This window comes from Lactuca serriola, chromosome 4 (assembly GCF_051521515.1).
Source record: "Lactuca serriola cultivar US96UC23 chromosome 4, Lser_US96UC23_V15, whole genome shotgun sequence".
In the NCBI taxonomy this organism is placed as follows: Eukaryota; Viridiplantae; Streptophyta; class Magnoliopsida; order Asterales; family Asteraceae; genus Lactuca; species Lactuca serriola.
In genome coordinates this window covers 200,369,527-200,389,256 of record NC_136411.1, presented here as the reverse complement: position 1 = coordinate 200,389,256, position 19,730 = coordinate 200,369,527, and the positions used below count along the sequence as shown (strand labels likewise).

General features: G+C 34.0%; 1 protein-coding gene across 1 annotated transcript; it reads right to left on the bottom strand.

The window, feature by feature from the left end:
• Positions 1-7,140: 7,140 nt before the first annotated feature.
• Positions 7,141-9,426, bottom strand: LOC145103151 (Pentatricopeptide repeat (PPR) superfamily protein). The gene has a single exon (XM_079040696.1). The coding sequence runs from the start codon at positions 9,006-9,008 to the stop codon at positions 7,494-7,496; it is 1,515 nt and encodes a 504-aa protein (XP_078896822.1). The 5' UTR covers positions 9,009-9,426; the 3' UTR covers positions 7,141-7,493.
• Between the last annotated feature and the right edge of the window lie 10,304 nt (positions 9,427-19,730).

Sequence of the window (19,730 nt, the reverse complement as noted above, 5' to 3'; positions counted from 1 at the left end):
AATGATAGATAAAAGATGATGTGAGTAAACATTGGCAGCTATAGACTTAGTGCCTAATAAATAACATCGGCAGCCATGGACTTAGTGCCTATTAGACAAACACGGGTAGCTATGGACTTAGTACCTATTAGGTAAACACGGGTGGCTATGGACTTATTACCTATTAGGTGTTGGTAGCTATGGACATAGTACTTGGTAGCTATGGGCTTAGTGCCTGTTAGATAAACATTGGTAGCTATGGACTTAGTACCTACACCGGTAGCTATGGATTTAGTACCTGATGAATGAACTTTAGCAGCTATGGATTTAGCGCATTGGCAGATATGGAATTAGTGCATGTCTTATAAACCCTGGAAGCAAGGGACTTCGAAATGAATGAATACATGATAGATGACTCTTAGGATAGACCCTTAAGATTAAGGAAGATAATGGGGATGGGTAATTGGGTTGATTGTTTGATGTTTAAACACAATAATTATATTATTATGGGTTGAAAACCCTATGTACTCACCATGTTTCCCAACCTGACCCACTCAGTTTATTTAGATCACATGTGTTGATATGAAGTCACATTACACTAAGAGATTAAGGAGATATAAATCACTAGTGATAATGAATGTAAGTTATGTTTATGGTTATGTTTATGTATTGACGATGACATCCCAAATGTTTTAAAATGAATAAAAATACTTTTCTTCTGAAATGCCTTGATAACGTATATATATATATATATATATATATATATATATATATATATATATATATATATATATATATATGTAATTATATACAAAAGAACAACTATTAAATCAAGAACATTAAAACAAATTATGTCCAGATTAATCATATGTGATTAAATACTTATAATCACAAGTGATTAAATATATGAGAAAAATTATTGAAACGAAAACTCAAAAATGAATATTGTTCATATAAATCATATGTGCTTTGATACATATAATCACATGTGATTATATGTATCTAATCATATATCATTATAGTTGACAAAAGATATTTATTGAATCGAAATGTCATTAAATATATCTAATCACATTTGATTAAATATATCTAATTACATGTGATTATAGGTATCTAATCACATGATTTATATGAACAAAAAAGAATATTGTCCATATAAATCATATGTGATTAAATACAAATAATCACATGTGATTATATACACATTATCATAGGTGGTCGTGATGGGTGGTGGTGTGTAGTGATCTTTAGATGTGGTAAGTGGTGGTGGTGGTGAAGGGTGGTGGGGGTGACATGTATGGTGGTGATAATAGTGGGTGACATGTGGCGGTGGGGAGTGGTGGTGATGGCTGGTAGAGATGGGTAAATGTGATAGGTGGTGATGGTGGGTGGGTGGGTGGTGGTTGGTAGTGAGGGTTGTGATGATGTATAATGGTTTTGGTGGGCGATGGGTGGGATGGTGGTGGCGGGTGGTTGTAATGGGCGGTGGTCGGTGGATGTCAGTGGTTTTTTTTTTTTTTGGGGGGGGGGGGGGGTAGGTAGAGGTGATGGTGGTGGGTGGTGTTGATAGGTGGTGGTGGTCGGTGGTGATGGTGGTGGATGTGCGGGGTGGTGATAATGGGTAATGGGTGGTGGTTGGTGGTAATGACGGGTGGTGGTGATAGGTGGTTATGGTCGGTGGTGATGAGTGGTGGCGGTGGGAGGCAATGGAGGTGGATATGGGTGGTGGTGATGGGTGGTGGTGGTCGGTGGTGATGGGTGGTGCTAGTGGGGGTGGTGGAGGTGGGTAGTAGAGGCGGGTGGTGGTGCTAGATGGTGGGTGGTGGCTGTTAGTAATGACAGGTAGTGGTCATAATGGTGGGTAGTGGGTGGGTGGTAGTGATGGATGGTAGAAGTGGGTGGGTGGTGGTTTTTATGGGTAGTGGTAATGGATGGTGGTGGTCGGTGGTGATGAATGGTGGTGGTTGGTGGTGGGTGGTGGTGATGGGTAGTGGGTGGTGGTTGATGGTAGTAACGGGGGTGGTCATAATGATGGGTAATGACTAGGTGGTAGTGATGGAAGGTAGAGGTGGATGAGTGGTGGTTGTAGTAGGTGGTGATGATGATGGTGGGTGGTGGGTAGGGTGATGGTGGTGGTGGTCGATGGTGATAGGTGGTGGTGGTGGGTGGTGGCAGTGGCAAATGGTGGTCATAGTGGTGGGTGGGTGTTTATGACGGGTGGTGGAGGTGGATAGTGGTGGTGGGTGGCTGGTGGTTGTTGGTAGTGGATAGCGTTGGTAGTGACGGGTAGTGGTGATGAGTGATGGGGGTGGTGGTGGGTGGTGGTTGTGGATGATGGTCATGGTTGGCGATGGCGGATGGTGGTGATGATATTGGGTGGTGGGTGGGGGTGGGGGTGGCGGTGGTAGTGATGGGTGTTGGCGGTGGGTGGCGGTGACAGGTGGTGGTGGTGGATGGTATTGTTTGGGTCGTAAGTCGTGTTGGTTAGTCGTTTTTTTTACTTATTTCTTGGTATATATTAATATTATATTATATGATATTTTAATTTAAAAAAATTATGTGGTCAAATTTTGTTTTCAAATGTTCTCGAAATGTTGTCGATTGAACGCTTCTATATATATATATATATATATATATATATATATATATATATATATATATATATATATATATATATATATATATATATATGTTTAGGTTATTCTATTCAAAGTAATTATTATGTTATTGTATACATAAATGTAGGTCAATCATTTTACTTATTTTAAGAAAGTTATTAATACATATTATTTAATTAAATATAATTGAAAAATACCATCTATTTTAACTAGAAGGGTATTTTAGTCAGTTAACATAGATATAATAAAGGAAATTTGCATATTTTAAGGGATCAAAGATTCTATTAATTTTAAACATCTGATTTTACAAATTATAAGGTTTTTAGTTCGGACATTTTGACAGAATATATTTGAGTATGTTCAAAAATAACAAAAATTCTTGTAGAATAACTAAGTTCTCAAACCATCAGTTGAAGAATTAAAACAAAAATTACATTAATTCTTATAGAATACATGTAACATTTACTAAGAATTACATTTATGTTTGAAGAATAAAACTAAAAAAACTTTCAAATCAGGAAAAAAAATCAAAATCTAACAAAGACACTAATACATTCTAAAAGAATAATGTTGCTAAGAATCACTTTCAATTTCATGGTCCATTCTTCAAGCATCAACTGCATCTGTGGAAACCAATCCAATGCATAAATCAGTGAGAAAGATATTCATACTCCATTCCAACAGAATTGGAATTCGTGATTCCATTCTGATAGAATTGGAATTCAAGATTCAGTTACAGTATGCATTCTGTTGGAGCAGGTTGATGTTTCTGGGGAGAACCTGAATCATTTGGTTGTTGCTATTGTTGCTACAATGGGAAGTTGTACCCTTAGACCATAACATACACTTAATGGATCACCTGTATAGATACACAATTCAGTTTTGATTTTAAGTTAAATAAAAAAATACAATCAATTTTGTCCCAATTTTCTAATTTAGTTATGCAGAATTGACAACAATCAATCAAAATGTCCCGCTATATGAAGAAGACGATGAAGGGAATCCCCACAAAGGGTAGCTGGTGGTGTCGATTTGTTCGATTTAGGGTTTTCAGAATCGGTTTTAGATAAAGAGGGGAACGAGATTTAAACTGGAGAGATACCATGATTCTAGGGATTATTTTTAGAAGTTATTAAAGAAATGACTAAATTACCCTTATTTATCTATTTAATTATTTAATTTTTTATTTAATTTTGATTGGCCCACATTTATGCATACAATAACACAATACTTAGTTTAAACACCTGAACCTAGCTCTCTCTCTCTCTTATATATATATATATATATATATATATATATATATATATATATATATATATATATATATATATATATATATGGTTAGGTTATTTTGTTTTTACTAAATATTGTGTGCCTATGAAATTGATTCTGAGCCAATCATTTGGGATAATTTAAGTAAGGGTTCTATATTTATTAACTAATTAAAAATAATCAATTTAATCACAAAAATTTCACTATAAGGGTATTCTGGACAATTAACTATATTTAAAAAATGAAATTTTCGGAAATTAAGGGATAACTAGATCTCCTAATTTTAAAAATCTGAAAATCTTATTCAATATTAATTACAACATATTTTTATAAGTAACGGATTTATTCTGTTAGAATGACATTTTTTTTAGAATGTTATATTCTATGAGAATGTCAGAATACATATTCTTATAGAATACATGTTTTGATTGAATGACATAATACATATTCTTGTAGAATGAATATTAGATTATATCATTCTTTAAACGAAATAACAACATTTTTTGATTGAATGAACTTTCTAAGAATAACAATTTTTTTGATACAAGTTAAATTTTTGTCATCACATTCTTAAAAAATAAAAATCTTAATATACTATTCTATCATAATGAAACACTCATTAATAACAAAACAAACACAATTGGTAGATTATTGTAACTGAATATTCTACCAGAATATATACTATAATATATATTGTATTGTAAATTATTATGCAAGTGCTTTCTTTTGTGAAGATCATTGACCATTGTTTATCTTCATCCCACATGCCATCACCCAACCTTCCAATTAACACTTGATTATCAGGTTCCTTTCACACATTCTTTGAGAATAACTTCCTTCAAATCGAGTATTCGATGAGAATAACCGCCACGAAATCGAATATGTAAGAGTAACATTTTATACATTCACCATGAGCATTCTAAATTCTATGCATTCTAAAATAATAAAACCACAAATTGTGGCAGAAATCATGATAAAAGATTAATCCATTTGCAATAAAACCCTAGAAAAATCATTCTTGTGTGATTTTACCATAATCATTCTTATGTAATTATGCTAGAGCTATAATACTGGCATAATCATTCCTATGTGATTCTGCAAGAATATAATACTCTTTACACATTATTTAAATAGAAAAATACATTAGATGCAAAATATTCGTAAAGAATGAAACAGTTAAAGATGAGAATAACACCCGATGATGATGTAAGATAGCTATTCTAATATTTCAGTTAGTTGATCACTAAGTAATAAGATTATAGTACACAAATAATAACATTAATAGTGATAATTTGTTGTACTCCTGGTTCAGTAATTACATCAAACACATGGTGGGCATTGATGAATTCTAACAGATTTGTACTAGACATTTCATCAAACAACTTCAGGGCACACACAAAACATCTGGAAATTCAATAAATAAATATTTGGAAAACAAACATGACAACTAAAGGTCTGTGTTCGGTTATGGTACCATGAAATAGGATGAACACCGTAGGAATCAGCAAGGTAATGGAATGGATTATTCATCTGTACTTGTTTTACAAAAAGTAGACATTGTTTAATATAAAAAGTAAACCTGCCATTGCTTAATTAAATAACAGATGAATAAGGATGTTATACAGATCAGATGAATCCATGTTATAAAGAATAGATGAATCGATGTTATAAAGAATAGATGGATCGATTTTTATTTGTAAAATTAAGAAAGATCAAGATGATGTACCTGAGTGAGGGGACAAAGGGAGTGCACGCAGAGTCAGAGAAACTGTGTCCGTGTGTCGCTGATGAAGGGGGAGGAAAGGACCGAAGTCGCTTTCTTAGCCCTCTTTGCGAATCTGTTTGACCCTCGCTAGTGCCCTTGATTTTTGACTGCTCCCATTCGTTCATTCCTTATTCCCGATCTGTTGAAGAAGATGCGTCCCCTCTTTGTTCATTTAGGGTTGTGATTTTAAATAAGTCAAACAATAGTAGACGTGATTTAAGGGATATACCAAATATATAAGAATTTATTTTTAGTTTATAAAAACAAAATGACTCATCTACCCTTTTTTACATTAATGATTTATTTTTTTTCTTGAATTCTCGTTGGTGCATACATGCACACAATACTTGCTAAGAATATTTGAACCTCTCTCTCTCTCTCTCTCTCTCTCTCTATATATATATATATATATATATATATATATATATATATATATATATATATATATATATATATATATATATATATATATAGTCCGGTTCCTGTAAGGACTCATCTTAAAGTAAAGACACACCTTTAAAAAATTGAAAAAAAATCTAAAAAAAATACAAATCATAAAATCAAGCATAGATTGGGAGAAAAAAAATTGAAAAAAGAAAAATTTACATCATTAAAATTGATCCATGATTCAATTTTAATTTTTAATTTTGCATCATTGTGATCAATGATTTAATTTTAAAGATCCATTTTTTCCATTTTTTTTCCCTCCTAGACAGATCTTATCTCGATTTTATTATTTGTATTTTTTTAGGTTTTTTTTCAATTTTTTTAAGATGTCCTCATTTAAAATCGAGTTTCACTTTAAAATGAGTATCACCCGATCTTATCTCTCTCTCTCTCTCTCTCTCTCTCTCTCTCTCTCTCTCTCTCTTTGTGTGTGTGTATATATATATATATATATATATATATATATATATATATATATATATATATATATGGGTGCTTGTGTGATTTTGTTATCACTTATTTCAAATACTTTGTGTAACATTAAAAAAAGAATATACGATGGTTTCCAAGACTATTATTGTTGTACTTTTGGGAGTTTTGATTTGCAAAGCTGACAATGTTTTTTGTAGAGATCTTGTTGGAGACGAAAACACATCGACACGACATGGCGGAGTTATTAGTAATATTGGTTGCGTAGCCCCAACAAGAATCTCCTACGGAGGTAATGATCTCATACAGATACATGTAGGAGGAGATGTTAAAGATGACTTTATAAGAGGGCCCAAATATTATATGAGTGAACTATATGAGAATAGTTCAACCGAAGTGAACCAGGCAATTGCGGGTGCTCTGAATGGGGTGATAGTAAGGGAAAATGAGCAAATTGGTGTGATTAAGCAGCTGGAGCTACTTTATGAAAATTCTCTAGAGGGTGGGGAAAATGCCACATCGAGTGAGCTAACTGTTTTTGCATTCCAGGCGATTATAACAGATATACAGCTTGTTATTAGAGCAGTCCAAAAGCTACAACAACGACTCTCTAGTTCTTAACAATGGAGATGGAGGAGGATTAATATTTAATAATAAAATTGGAGTATACACATTGGTAACGGTATCTATGTTTAAGTTAACATGTATGGTTTACGATTCATGTTTTATATCTCCTTATGTATTGAATCAATAAAGAATAAACCGTTACAATATCTTCCTCTTCAACACCTTTACCAAATCAAGATCCGATAATGTCATTTTAGAGTAGTAAATGCCATGAATCATATTCACAATGTCATTCGGATTCATAACAAGAAAATCTACAATTGTGAATTTCGATTCTTCAATGTTCCCTCTTATGACTTTGTATTTGTAATTTTGAAATGTTTAGAATTATGACTATAACTCTTTCTTTTTACCATTCAAGCGGAAGCTCCTTTCTTTTTACCCTTCTTATGAACTGTTAATTTCCTACGATTTTTATTACTGATAAACAACTTCTTCCCCTTCTTCACATATAAATTCGCTTTTGATTTTTTTCCTCCAATTTTCACTTTATCGGATTCTACAATTTTAACTTCATCTTCCACATTCCTCATTGGCTTAAATACTTCTGTAATCAAAGGATTCAAAACATCACTCGAACACTCAAGTTTCAGATTCATACTCATTGCCTCATCCCAAAGCTCTTTCCCCTTTTCAAATTCACCATTTTTACAAAGCTTTGGTATCAACAAATCATAAACCTTTTCATACCCACCTAACAAGCTTTTCTTCATTAAATCAAACAACTCAAGTGCATAATTCACTCTCTCAACCCCACAAAGAACACCAATCAAATCATAATAAAACTTTCTTTCAGGAATCAAACCTTCTTCAATCATCTCATCAACCATTTGTTTCCCTTTCCCAAATCTACCTGTCAAATACAACACTCTTGCCACAAGATAATACGTTACCCAATCAGGAGCACATGAACATGAACATGAACACACTGTTTTTTTCATTGTGTTGAGAATTTGTAAAGATTCTTTAACTCTTCTAGTCCTACCCAAACAAGACAACAAGATATTGTAACTTACAGTGGTGGGGGCAATTTTGTAACTTCGCATTTCAATCATCACATTCAATGCTTCAGGAACAAGCCCAGAAGGATTGGACTTCAAATTTTTCTTGCAAAGACATTTGAGAAATGTGTTGTAGCAGAAAAGGTCTGGAGTGATTCCTGCACCCTTCATGTCTTTGATGATTCTTCTTGATTCTTTCACATTTTCTTGAATAGACAATCCATGAAGTAGGTTTCTGTAAATAACAAGTTTGACACTTGAGATTTTATCTTTATGGTGATAAATGACTCCTTCTGCCCTTTTGACATGCCCTTTTGAGCACAAAGCAGAAACTATGGCATTAACTGTGGTGCTATCTTGTGGGCATTTTAACTTGTGTAAGTTCTTGAATATTCCCAATGCTTCATCCACTCTTCCTAGTTTCACCAATGTCTCGGATACATTACTAAATGTTGAGGTTTCCATAGCCCGATTTTGTTTACCAAGATTTGAGATTAACATGTCTAATGCTAGGAAATCTTTCTTCTCAGAGAAGACTCTGATAGCATGGTTGTAATCTTTGTCTTCCAGTATAACATCGGAATGTTTTTCTGACCATAAAAAGAATCTAAGGAGTCGTCTTGTGGGTGCTTCTTTTTTACTTGAATCAAGCACTTGGGTAATGAGTGATGAGCAGAAGGAAACGTTGACCGAGTTAAGAGTTGCTTCTAACTCGTCTAGACTGCCTACCCCATGAGAAACCACATCGCACAGCTTTTGAAGATCATTTGATGGTGGTGTTGGGGGAAAAGTAGAGTAGTGATATAACAAAAAATGCTTCGGATTCAAGATAACGACATTCTGCCATTTGGATTTCAGTAAAGACTTCATATTCTTGGGGAAAACCGTGCAAACGCACAGAGTTACACGGCCATTGTTCTCTGAGTCATTTCATCGAGCAACTGGTGTGTATGAAAAAAATTCCACGAACACCGCCCTCCAAACGTGCATCTTTGATCTATACGTCTGAAATCACAAAATTAAACCGTAAAACCTGCGAAATTGAGCTCTAGCTATTGGGGAACTAGTTACAGGTGGGACATGTCGGTGATGGTGCGGTGAACTGGCGTCGGGCTGTCGATTGTCACAAGCAGAAGCACTCAAAGGGGATATGACGAGGCGCCGTTTACATGGAAAGGGGTTGGAGGAGGTGTTGCGTGTTGGTGTCCTACGTCGCGGCTCGGGGCAACACGATAAAGCACCAGCAGGTGGTCAAACACCCCTGATCGTGTAATGATCGTGTAAATGCGTTATCTATAAACAATAAGTTATCTATAAACAATAAGCTAAAAACTAATCCAAACATCACTAAATTCCAACTCATTCTCATTTCTATTATTTCCCTTATTTTTTCTAAGTTCTTCTTTAATCCATCTCATTTACTTCTCAATTTTGAATATGAACGGTATAACACAAAATATGGTGTTACACTAACCGATAAATTTTATGAAATCAGTTTTAGTCCCTATATTTATATATTTATAATTTATTTTTATCTATTAATTATAATTTAATTGTAATATTTAATACTTATAATATTTTTATATATTAAATTATATTAACTAATTATAAATATAAAGTTTATGTTTTGTTCATCAAATTTTTTTATAAAAAGTTAAATACATATTGAAATTTTAAAAAACGATAACGTATTTTACATAAGCTTATAAATATGTTATAAATATAATCTTATTTATTTAGTAGTATTATTGTAATGAAAAAAATATAGATTACATTTTTGTTAAAACCAAATTAGTAAAATGGATGTATTTGACAACCTATGTAAGTTTGAAGAATATAATATATTTGGGATATACTTTTTGGGGTAAAAATGGAATAAAAATGAAATAGGGTTGGAGATGAAACACTATTTACCCCAGTTTTTATTCCATTTTTGGAGGAAAAATGGAAATGGGATGCAGATGGTCTTAGTAACACGACTCTAAAATTACAGTAATCTTAATGAGAATTTTATGTTTCCAATATCCGGATGGATTCCAATTCGAGGCTTTGCATTAAATAACTAAATAACCTGAAAACCGAATAAAATAAATGAATTTTGTTGTTTCGAATCCCATTCCAAATGGCCAAACCAATGCTTATTTTCATCGGTATAGAGGCGTAAAAATTGAATTTGAATTTGTTCAAAACCAAAAACAATTCCAATTTGTAGATATTTCTTTTATCTGGTCACATGATATTCAACCAAACAACCGATCCAAAGGACACGACCCAAGTACAAGGAAAAAATGAAATCGGATATTTTCCTCGGATAAAAATTCAGTTACAAATAAAAATCCAGGTAGATCCAATAGATATAATCGTTAGATATTTTTGCAATCTCACCGGTAATATGACCATTGGCAATCTTAACTTCTTTCTTCAATTTCATAACTAAAAAATGACATCTTCACAAGCTTCTACTTCCGCACCCATTATACAGATCATATACGATACACATAATAACACATACTTCAAGATAATAAGTCACATAGCACTTACATTATGTCACATATAACTAAATACATATGTATGCTAGCATTATGATCACTAGTCTCAACTACATTCCCTTACTTAAGAGGCTTTTCTCTAATTGTCTTGCATAGACAACCTTCCTCAAAGAAGCTTCACTTGGTCGACCATCTGTGCATGGCCATCCAGACTGAACACATAACGTATGCTAGCCTTCTAATTATTGGTCACAACTAGATCCCTTCACTTAAGAGGCTTTTCTCTATTTGCCATGCATAGACCACCTTCCTCAAATAGGCTTCGTGTGGTCGACCATCTATACATGGTCATACAGACTTAACAACTGGATTCCCTTTCCAGGGGGCTTTTCTCCAGTTGTCCAATCCATAACCACTTCCCTCACTTAAGAAGATTTTCGTGGGTTCACATAACATAATTACATAGTCCATATAATAAATAAGTTCATAAGAACTCACCTAAAGAAGCGAAACAGATGATAAAACCATTTAAGTGGCTAAGATGGATTGTCCAGCTCCCTAAACACCTACAATCATATACATAGTCCTTACTTAGCCTATATTACAAGTATATATTCTAATACTCATAAAATAGTTAATAATACTTATATGAATTATTTGTTCGTCAACTCACCCATTAAACTGAATATAAAATGTATTTACTTAGTCCAAAACATTTATTTGGTTCATGAAACCTAAAAAAATTCTACGATTTCTTAGCATTCGATCCCTTGATCAAACTTATAAATTTATCATATTATATAAACCCTAAAAAACAATAAAATTGGCAATTTAGTAAGTCATATGAATTAAGTCACTAAACCTTACTATTGTGATTGTTTATTCACCAATAATATACTATTGGGACTTATATTTAATAAATGACAAAGATCACATTTATTTTCTTGTTATTATCCTCTAAAACGCATATATACACATGTAGTACGTATGACAATCACAAATATCAAAAGGATTGGAAAAGGGTAATTACCTCAATTACTTCTTATGTTGACTTTCTCATTCTTCATATTTCTTTACTTGGGTTCTGCCACTCCTTCATCGTGAAAGCCACCTACAACCACTCACGTCAACTGGATTGACCATTTGAGTTTATTATCATAACAATCAAAGACAGAAATCAAAAAATGAAGAATGGATCAAAATTTTATCATCAAATCACATGTGGAAAAGCCTGAGAATTTCAAAGGCTTAGATTTTCGGAGATAGAAATAGGAGATGTTTATCTAACAACTCTTCATCTTTCTAATGTTCACACTGATGATTCTCATTCCCCTCTTACTGGTGTGACCACTGTTGAAGGGACAAATCCACCCACTGTAGCCCAATTGGCAGAACATCAAAGGGTTGTGGAATCTTGGAACACAAATGAGTATAGTTGCAAAAATTTTATTCTAAATGCCTTGAATGATTCCCTTTATGATATATACTCTACCATCACTACTACAAGAGAGATATGAGAATCATTAGAAAAGAAATACAAAACAGAAATGGCATGTTCCAAGAAATTCATGATTGGAAAGTTCAAGAATTTCAAGATGGTGGATACCAAACTTGTCCTTAAACAAGTGAAGGAACTTCATGTAATTACATATGACCTTGAAGCTAAAGGTATGGGAATAAACTCTAACTTTCTTGTTGGTTCGATCATTGAAAAACTTCCTCCTTCTTGGAAGAATTTCAAATTATATTTAAGCACATAACTGATGAAATAAGTTTTTAACAACTTGTGTTGAGAATTCATGTTGAAGAAGATAACAGATTGAATAAGAAGGCTGATGCAAATTCTTTGGAACCAAGTGGAAACTTTTTTGGAGAAGCAAGTACTTTAAGGAGAAAGCGTAACAACAAGAAAGGTAAGAATGGCTCCAAAAACTCTTCAAAAGATGGCAAAAATCATGTCCAAACAAGAAAATTTTCAAGAAGAATTCGGGTCCATGTTATATTTGTGGCAGAACTAGACACAAGGACAAAGATTTTAGATTCAGGAAGGGCCAATGAGACAATGGAGGAGAAAAAATAGATGGAAAAAAGGAAACAATGGTGGTAATTCTGGTGGAGGAACTTCTCATCAAACCAACATGGTTGAATCACGAAATCAGCTTGTTGCAGTGATTCAAACCAACATGGTTAGCAATTGTGTGGACTGTTGGATTGATATTGGAGCCACAAGGCACATTTGCAACTCTCGAACCATGTTTTCTACATGCCAGAAAGTCTCTAATTATGAACCAATGTTTATGGGGAATGCTACTACTGCAAAATTTAATGGAAAGGGAAAAGTGAAGTTGTAACTAACTTCTGACAAAGAACTTGTTCTAAGTGATGTCTTGCATGTTCCTAAAATTACTAAGAATCTGACTTCTGGTCGTATTCTTAATAAAAATGGATTCAAACTTGTATTCAATTCTGATAAGTTTTTTCTTACCAAGGGTGGGGTGTATGTTGGAAATGGATACCATAGCAAGGGTCTCTTCAAATTTAGTGTTTTACCTTTTGTACTATGGTGTTGAAACACCAAACAACAATGATGTAACCAATGTTAATGTTAATGCAATAATTGGCACTACTATCCCCTCTTTTATGTATATGCACGATTCTTCAATTTTAATGCAATAATTCGTTCTCTTCAAAGAATGGCAAAACTTGGCATGTTACCAAAATGTTTGTTAAATAAAAAGTATGAAGTGTGAGGTTTGTGTAGAATCAAAATTCTCACAACATCCTCATAAATCAGTTGAAAAATCTAATGAAATACTTGGCTTAATCCATTTTGATTTATGTGATTTTAGAGTAACACCTACAAGAGGATGAAAGAATTATTATATATCTTTTATTGATGATTGCAGTAAGTATTGTTATATTTATTTGCTAAACATCAAGGATGAAGCCTTGAATTCTTTTAAGAATTATAAGGCTGAAGTTGAAAATCAACTTGACAAAAGATCAAATTCTAAGGTCAGGTCGATAGGAAAATATTATTCCAAAGACTTTGTTGAATTTTGTTCTTTACATGGTATTATACATCAAACAACTACTCCATATACCCCTCAACAAAATGGAGTGGTTAAAAGGAAGAATAGAACATTGAAAAACATGATTAACTTAGTGTTAATTCATTCTGGAGCACCACATAATCTGTAGGGAGAAGCAAGTCTTGCAGCAAATTCAATTCTTAATAGAATTCCTCATAAAAAGAGTGATAAATCACCCTATCATCTGTGGAAAGGGAGATTATCCTCTTACAAAAAATGAAAGTGTGGGGTTGCCTTACCAAGGTACACGTACCTCTTCCTAAGAGGACTAATCTTAGACCAAAAACCATAGCTTACATTTATCTTGGCCTTGCCATGAATAATGCAACCTATAGTTTTCTTGTGTATAAATCACATGTTGATGATATCCATACTCATACTATCATGGAATCAGAAGAGGCTAAATTCTTTGAAAATATATTTCCTTTTAAGGATAAAGGGAAAGAGGTTTCCTACTATAGGAAAAGACCTCTAGATGATGGACTAAATGAAACCATTCTTGACAAAAGTTTACAATCAAATGAAGAGAGTTCTTCCAAGGTTTAATAAGAGAACTTAGAACCTTGAAGAAGCAAACGGGGAAAAATAGCTAAAGATTTTGGACATGATTATATGATCTATGTAGTGAATAAAGAACCCCACGCTTATAAGGAAGCTATGGATTCTTCTAAAGATCCTTATTGGAAAGAGGAAATCAAAAGTGATATTGATTCCATTATGCAGAATACCACATGGAAATTGGTAGATTTGCCACTTGGGTAAAAACCAATTGGGCATAAATGGATATTCAAGAAGAAGTTTAGACCTGATGGTACCATTAACAAGAACAAAGGTCGTTTACTAGCTAACGGGTATCGTCAAAGGAAGGTCAAGATTTCTTTGACACTATTCACATGTAACAAGAATAATGTCAGTTCGTACATTGGTAGCAATTGCAACCATTCACAATTTAGAACACACCAAATGGATGTGAAAAATACTTTCTTGTATGGTGAACTAGATGAAGATATATATATATATATATATATATATATATATATATATATATATATATATATATATCAGCATGAACGGTTTGTGCTTAAAGGTCAAGAAAACAAAGTCTGTAAGTTGGTTAGATCACTTTATGGACTAAAACAGGTTCCAAAGCAATGGCATGAGAACTTTGACAACACAATACTTTCTAATGGATTTAGAATTAATGAATGTGATAAATGTGTTTATATCAATCTAACAGCTCAAAAACAATAATAAAACTTTTCAATTTTAGAACCAACAATTTCAAACATTAGATTGTACAAAAAATTCACAATACACCATATTGAATCATCAGAGCAATAATATCCAAAAATTTCAGAAAACATGGGGGAGGATGTTGTGCCATCACGTCAAGCCCTTCACTTTCGAACCACAAGTAACTAAAACCATAAACATAAACTCTAAGCGCAATGCTCAGTGAGTTCCCCAAAGTACCACATACCAAACATACGAATATGGGCCCCACCCAGTGATGTATTTCAACCCAATAAGAAAATATGGGCCCCGTCCTAGGGTATGTTTCAACCCGATAACCTGATACTTGTAAGGACGAGAGCCAGATCCCGGTCTTACATAGAAGTGTCATGGGCTACCCCCATGGTCTTTCCTTGTAATGCTAACGGCCAAATCTCGGTCTTACATATGAAGACCATGGGCTACCCCTATGGTCTTTCATGCAAGTATCACAAAGACAACTAGCATTGTACAATACAATTCCTAATGGGTCGGCATTGGTGCCTTCGACCCATAAGTATTATGAGGAGAATCACCTCACAGACAGATAAAAAAACTAAATAGCATACCGCTGCGAGATCAACTCTACCGGTCATTTTTATGAATTCAGTGACACAATCTCAGCATACATATCAAAATACCTAAAATAACCCTATGTAAAACCCTAGTCAAAATCTAGGTAAATGTCAACTGATTCAACCGAGTTGACTCAGTGAGGACGTTGGGCGTACTCAAGAGGTACGCGAGGCGTACCACGTGTTTGACCAAAAATTAGGGGTTGACCATGTTCGTGCAGCGTACCCTTTGGTACGCCCAGCGTACGGGCTGCCAACCAACTCAACCTATTAAGTGCTTAATCCTTAAGCACCTTCGTCCAAAATCCGGATCCAGGCCCTAAAAGGTGATATTAACCATAAAGTTTCCAACTTTATGGTCAAAACCCTAGCTTCTTGACCCATTAAGACAACCTAGATCATGCACGGGAAGAAACCAATGTCCAAGATCCCATTTTTATGACTTAACACACCTCTAAACATATGAAAGGACAACTCAAATGTCTTGGAGCATTTCATGCTTAAAAAGTTCAAGATTTGGGACAAAAAGGAACCAACTTTAAGCTAAAACTAGATCTAAAAGAAATGCTCATCAAGGTTGGAGGTTTATACCTCCAGAAGATGCATAAAGGAATGTAGATTTTGGATCCAAGGCCTTGAGTGAAACACCACAACCTCAAGGTTCTTCCTTCTTCTCCAAAAGCTCCAAAATTGCACCAAAAGGCTCTTCAAGCTTCACACGGTGCTCACACACTTTAGGGTTTCGAAATGAGGAAGGAGGCTGGAGTTAAGAGGGTGCATGAGGCCATAAAGATGTTTAAATGGTGTCCAAACCCTAAAAATTAGGATTTGCACCCTGACTACGTACGCCCACCGTACTCAGAGTACGCCTAACGTACTCATGAATGGACAATAATTACGAATATGCCATTGGGGGACCAATTTTGCTAACAAATCACAATCCAAGGGTCAAAAGAGAATACCTGAAAAATTAAGATGTTACAGCTCTCCTCCACTTAAACTAGACTTCGTCCTCGAAGTTTACTGCCGTGAATAAATTAGAGTAGTGCTCTCGCATCTCCACCTCAGGCTCCCACATCCATTCGGAACCCTTCTGACGTTGTTGATAGGTTTTGAGCATAACAAACAATCATTTGTGTACATGCAACCCTAATAAGATCTATGTCTTCTCTAATTGAACATACAATATGAACAACATCATGAAAACCCTATATCTATGATAAATAATCAAAAGTCACATAATAAAGAGTTATGATACATACCTTTGATTGTTATGTAGTAATAACAATCCAATAATCTTAAAGATCTTGAAGCTTGAGAGCAAGTGTCACAACTGTAACACCTCTAATGAATCACAAACACACTTAGCAAGAGGATGCGATATAAGAGGGAGGAGGAAGCTTCAATATTTAGATATAACGCTTTAGGGTTTCTAGTGGACAAAAGTAACAAGGGTATGGGTCTTTATATAGTAAGGTGACATAGAGCCAAAGCTAGGGTTAGAAGTAGAAAAAAAATCCTAATTTCTTTGCTTAAGGTCCAAGCAAACCCTAAACCTTCCATCCATAAGCCCTTGGACGAAAATTCTAGGGCTTTCCTAGAAGATTTCGTCCAATCCTCTTTAGAAGGGTTCTAGAGCTTCTTTCCTTAACTATTAATAAATTGCCAAATAGCCCCTACACTTTTAATTAATTCAATTAATCCCAAAATTAATTCTAATTAATTTTTGATTAACTATTAATTAAATAATACGATATCTAATTAATATATTATTTCCATAATACATTAATAAATCATTCATTTCAATTTATTAATCAAATAATAAATTCTTCCTCTTCCTCAATAGGTCATCCTGTCTAGTTGCTAGTATGAAGGCAACCAACAAGGATTGTGCTACTATCAATTCAAGTATATACCAATTATATATAGTTATGGGCTTAGACACCTAATCTAACAGTCTCCCACTTAGATAAGTCTAATAACTATAGTTTCCAGTATAACTTAAAATTTTGATTAGCAAATTGTAGCTCTCAAAGCCGCTGTCGAACTCTGACCTAGTCAGTTACGTGTCCTAAGATAAGTGATCAAATATTCCTCCGTTCTACAAGATATCGTATGGACATGAGACATCGATTATAATCAATCTCTCTATCCAAGATTCGTTTCCCAATTTCTGATTCATGACCACTGAAATCAGACTACTAATTGAACACATCAATTCAGTCTAGGCTTGCCCAAGTGCTTTAGATGTCGACATCAAACCATCGAGGAGACTACACATATTGCTTTTCCCGTTAGGTCAAAAGGAACGGATAAACTTTGACTTATATGCTTGTACTATTCACTCATTAAATCACGCACAACAATACATTTTATAACATCAAGTTACTAATGTGTCTACGTATTATCAATGCACAACTGACTCGTAAACAACAACTCATATATCTCGTTTTCAAGAATACAAGATATTATCATCTCTAAATTACTCGTGATAAAATCCATGAAGTAATTATTTGAGCGTGGGTTTATCAAATACTCAAAATCCCTTTTGCAAGTACTCATGAACATTGTAGCAAAACCATTGTTATGTCTAATCTCAATAGACGATCTACAATTCAATTCATGACAGTCTTGATTCACTACATACTTCCAAACGTATGATCGACTGTGGATGTTTCAATAATCTAATTATTCGGGAAGTAAAACATGCAATGTGAAACACAATAATTGATAGGTTTTTAGCACTATAACATCCCTATGGTGCACATACAACCCTAGTGCTTTGGATCTAAGTTTTCTCTAGTTATACATGCAAATTTAATTTTTCCAAAGCATGAAGCCTATCTAGCATACAACTTGATATATGAATCATAAAAACTAGTTAGATGATTACCTCTTTATGTAGCTTGTATTACTTGACCTTTAAGAGCTTTGCACCTCAAGTGTGATGCCTCAAATGCTTCACAAAACACCACCAACAATGGAGGACTTGAGAGAGAGTTTAGGAGCACTCTAAAACCGGATATACTCTTGCTATATGGCAAGTGCATCCGATTTTGGGGTCTAAAGGGTTACATATATAGTGTTAGATTTCCAAGATTCATATGTAACCCTAATTATTACACGTAGGTTTATGATCCATAACTCATATAGACTAACTATTTATGGACTCTCACATAAACTTAACCCATCATGGATCAATAGCCCAAACCATATGTGTTACTAATTTACATAATTAGTCCTGTTAATTTAATTAGCCTCTTTTGATCACTAAATTAATTCCAAATTAATTCTTGATCAATAATAATTAAATAATATGATTTCTCAAATAATATATTATACTTATAATATATTAGTAAATCATAAAGAACCTCTTTCTCAAATATCCATCCTATCAGATTGTTCTGGTGAATGCAACCCAAATGGACCATGCTACTCTCAGGTCGAGTACATACCAATTATAGTTATGGGCTTAGACACCTAATCCAACAGCCTCCCACTTGGATAAGTCTAATAACTATAATTGCAAGTACAACTCAAAAACCGACTAGCAATCGTAGCTCTTAAAAGCCGCTTGTCGAACTCTGACACGCCATTTAGATAAGGGATCATATAATCCCTTGTTCTTCAAGATATCATGCGGACAATACATGGAACATAATCATACTTATTATCCATCAGTTTGTTTCACGATTTCTGATTTGTTTGACATAGAACTTAATTGAACACATCAATTGAATCCTGACCGAGCTCGACTCATAAGTCAAAACAAAATCATCAAGGGGCCCAAGATATCGCTTTTAATCCTCCAAGGATAAAAGGAACAGATAAAATTCGAATTATATTCTTGTACTAACTACTCGTTAAATCATACACAATAGCATGTTTTATAACATCAAGTTACTAATGCGTTTTCGCACTAACAATGTACAACCAGCTCATAGTCAACAACTTATACATCTTGGTTTGAAGACTATATGATAAATTCCATGATTTGATTCATATGAGCGTGGGTTTAGTCAATACTCAAATATTATTTCAGGAGCACTCATGAATGTTGTAGCAAACTTTTGCTATGTCTAAACACTTTAGACAATCTACAAGCCAAATTCAAGACCGTCCTGCCTCAATACCTACTTCCAAAGTATGATCGACTGTGGATAA

What these genes read in the sequence shown, in the direction of transcription:
- LOC145103151 (XM_079040696.1), bottom strand. Translation starts at nt 9,008, where the DNA reads ATGAAGTCTTTACTGAAATCCAAATGGCAGAATGTCGTTATCTTGAAT.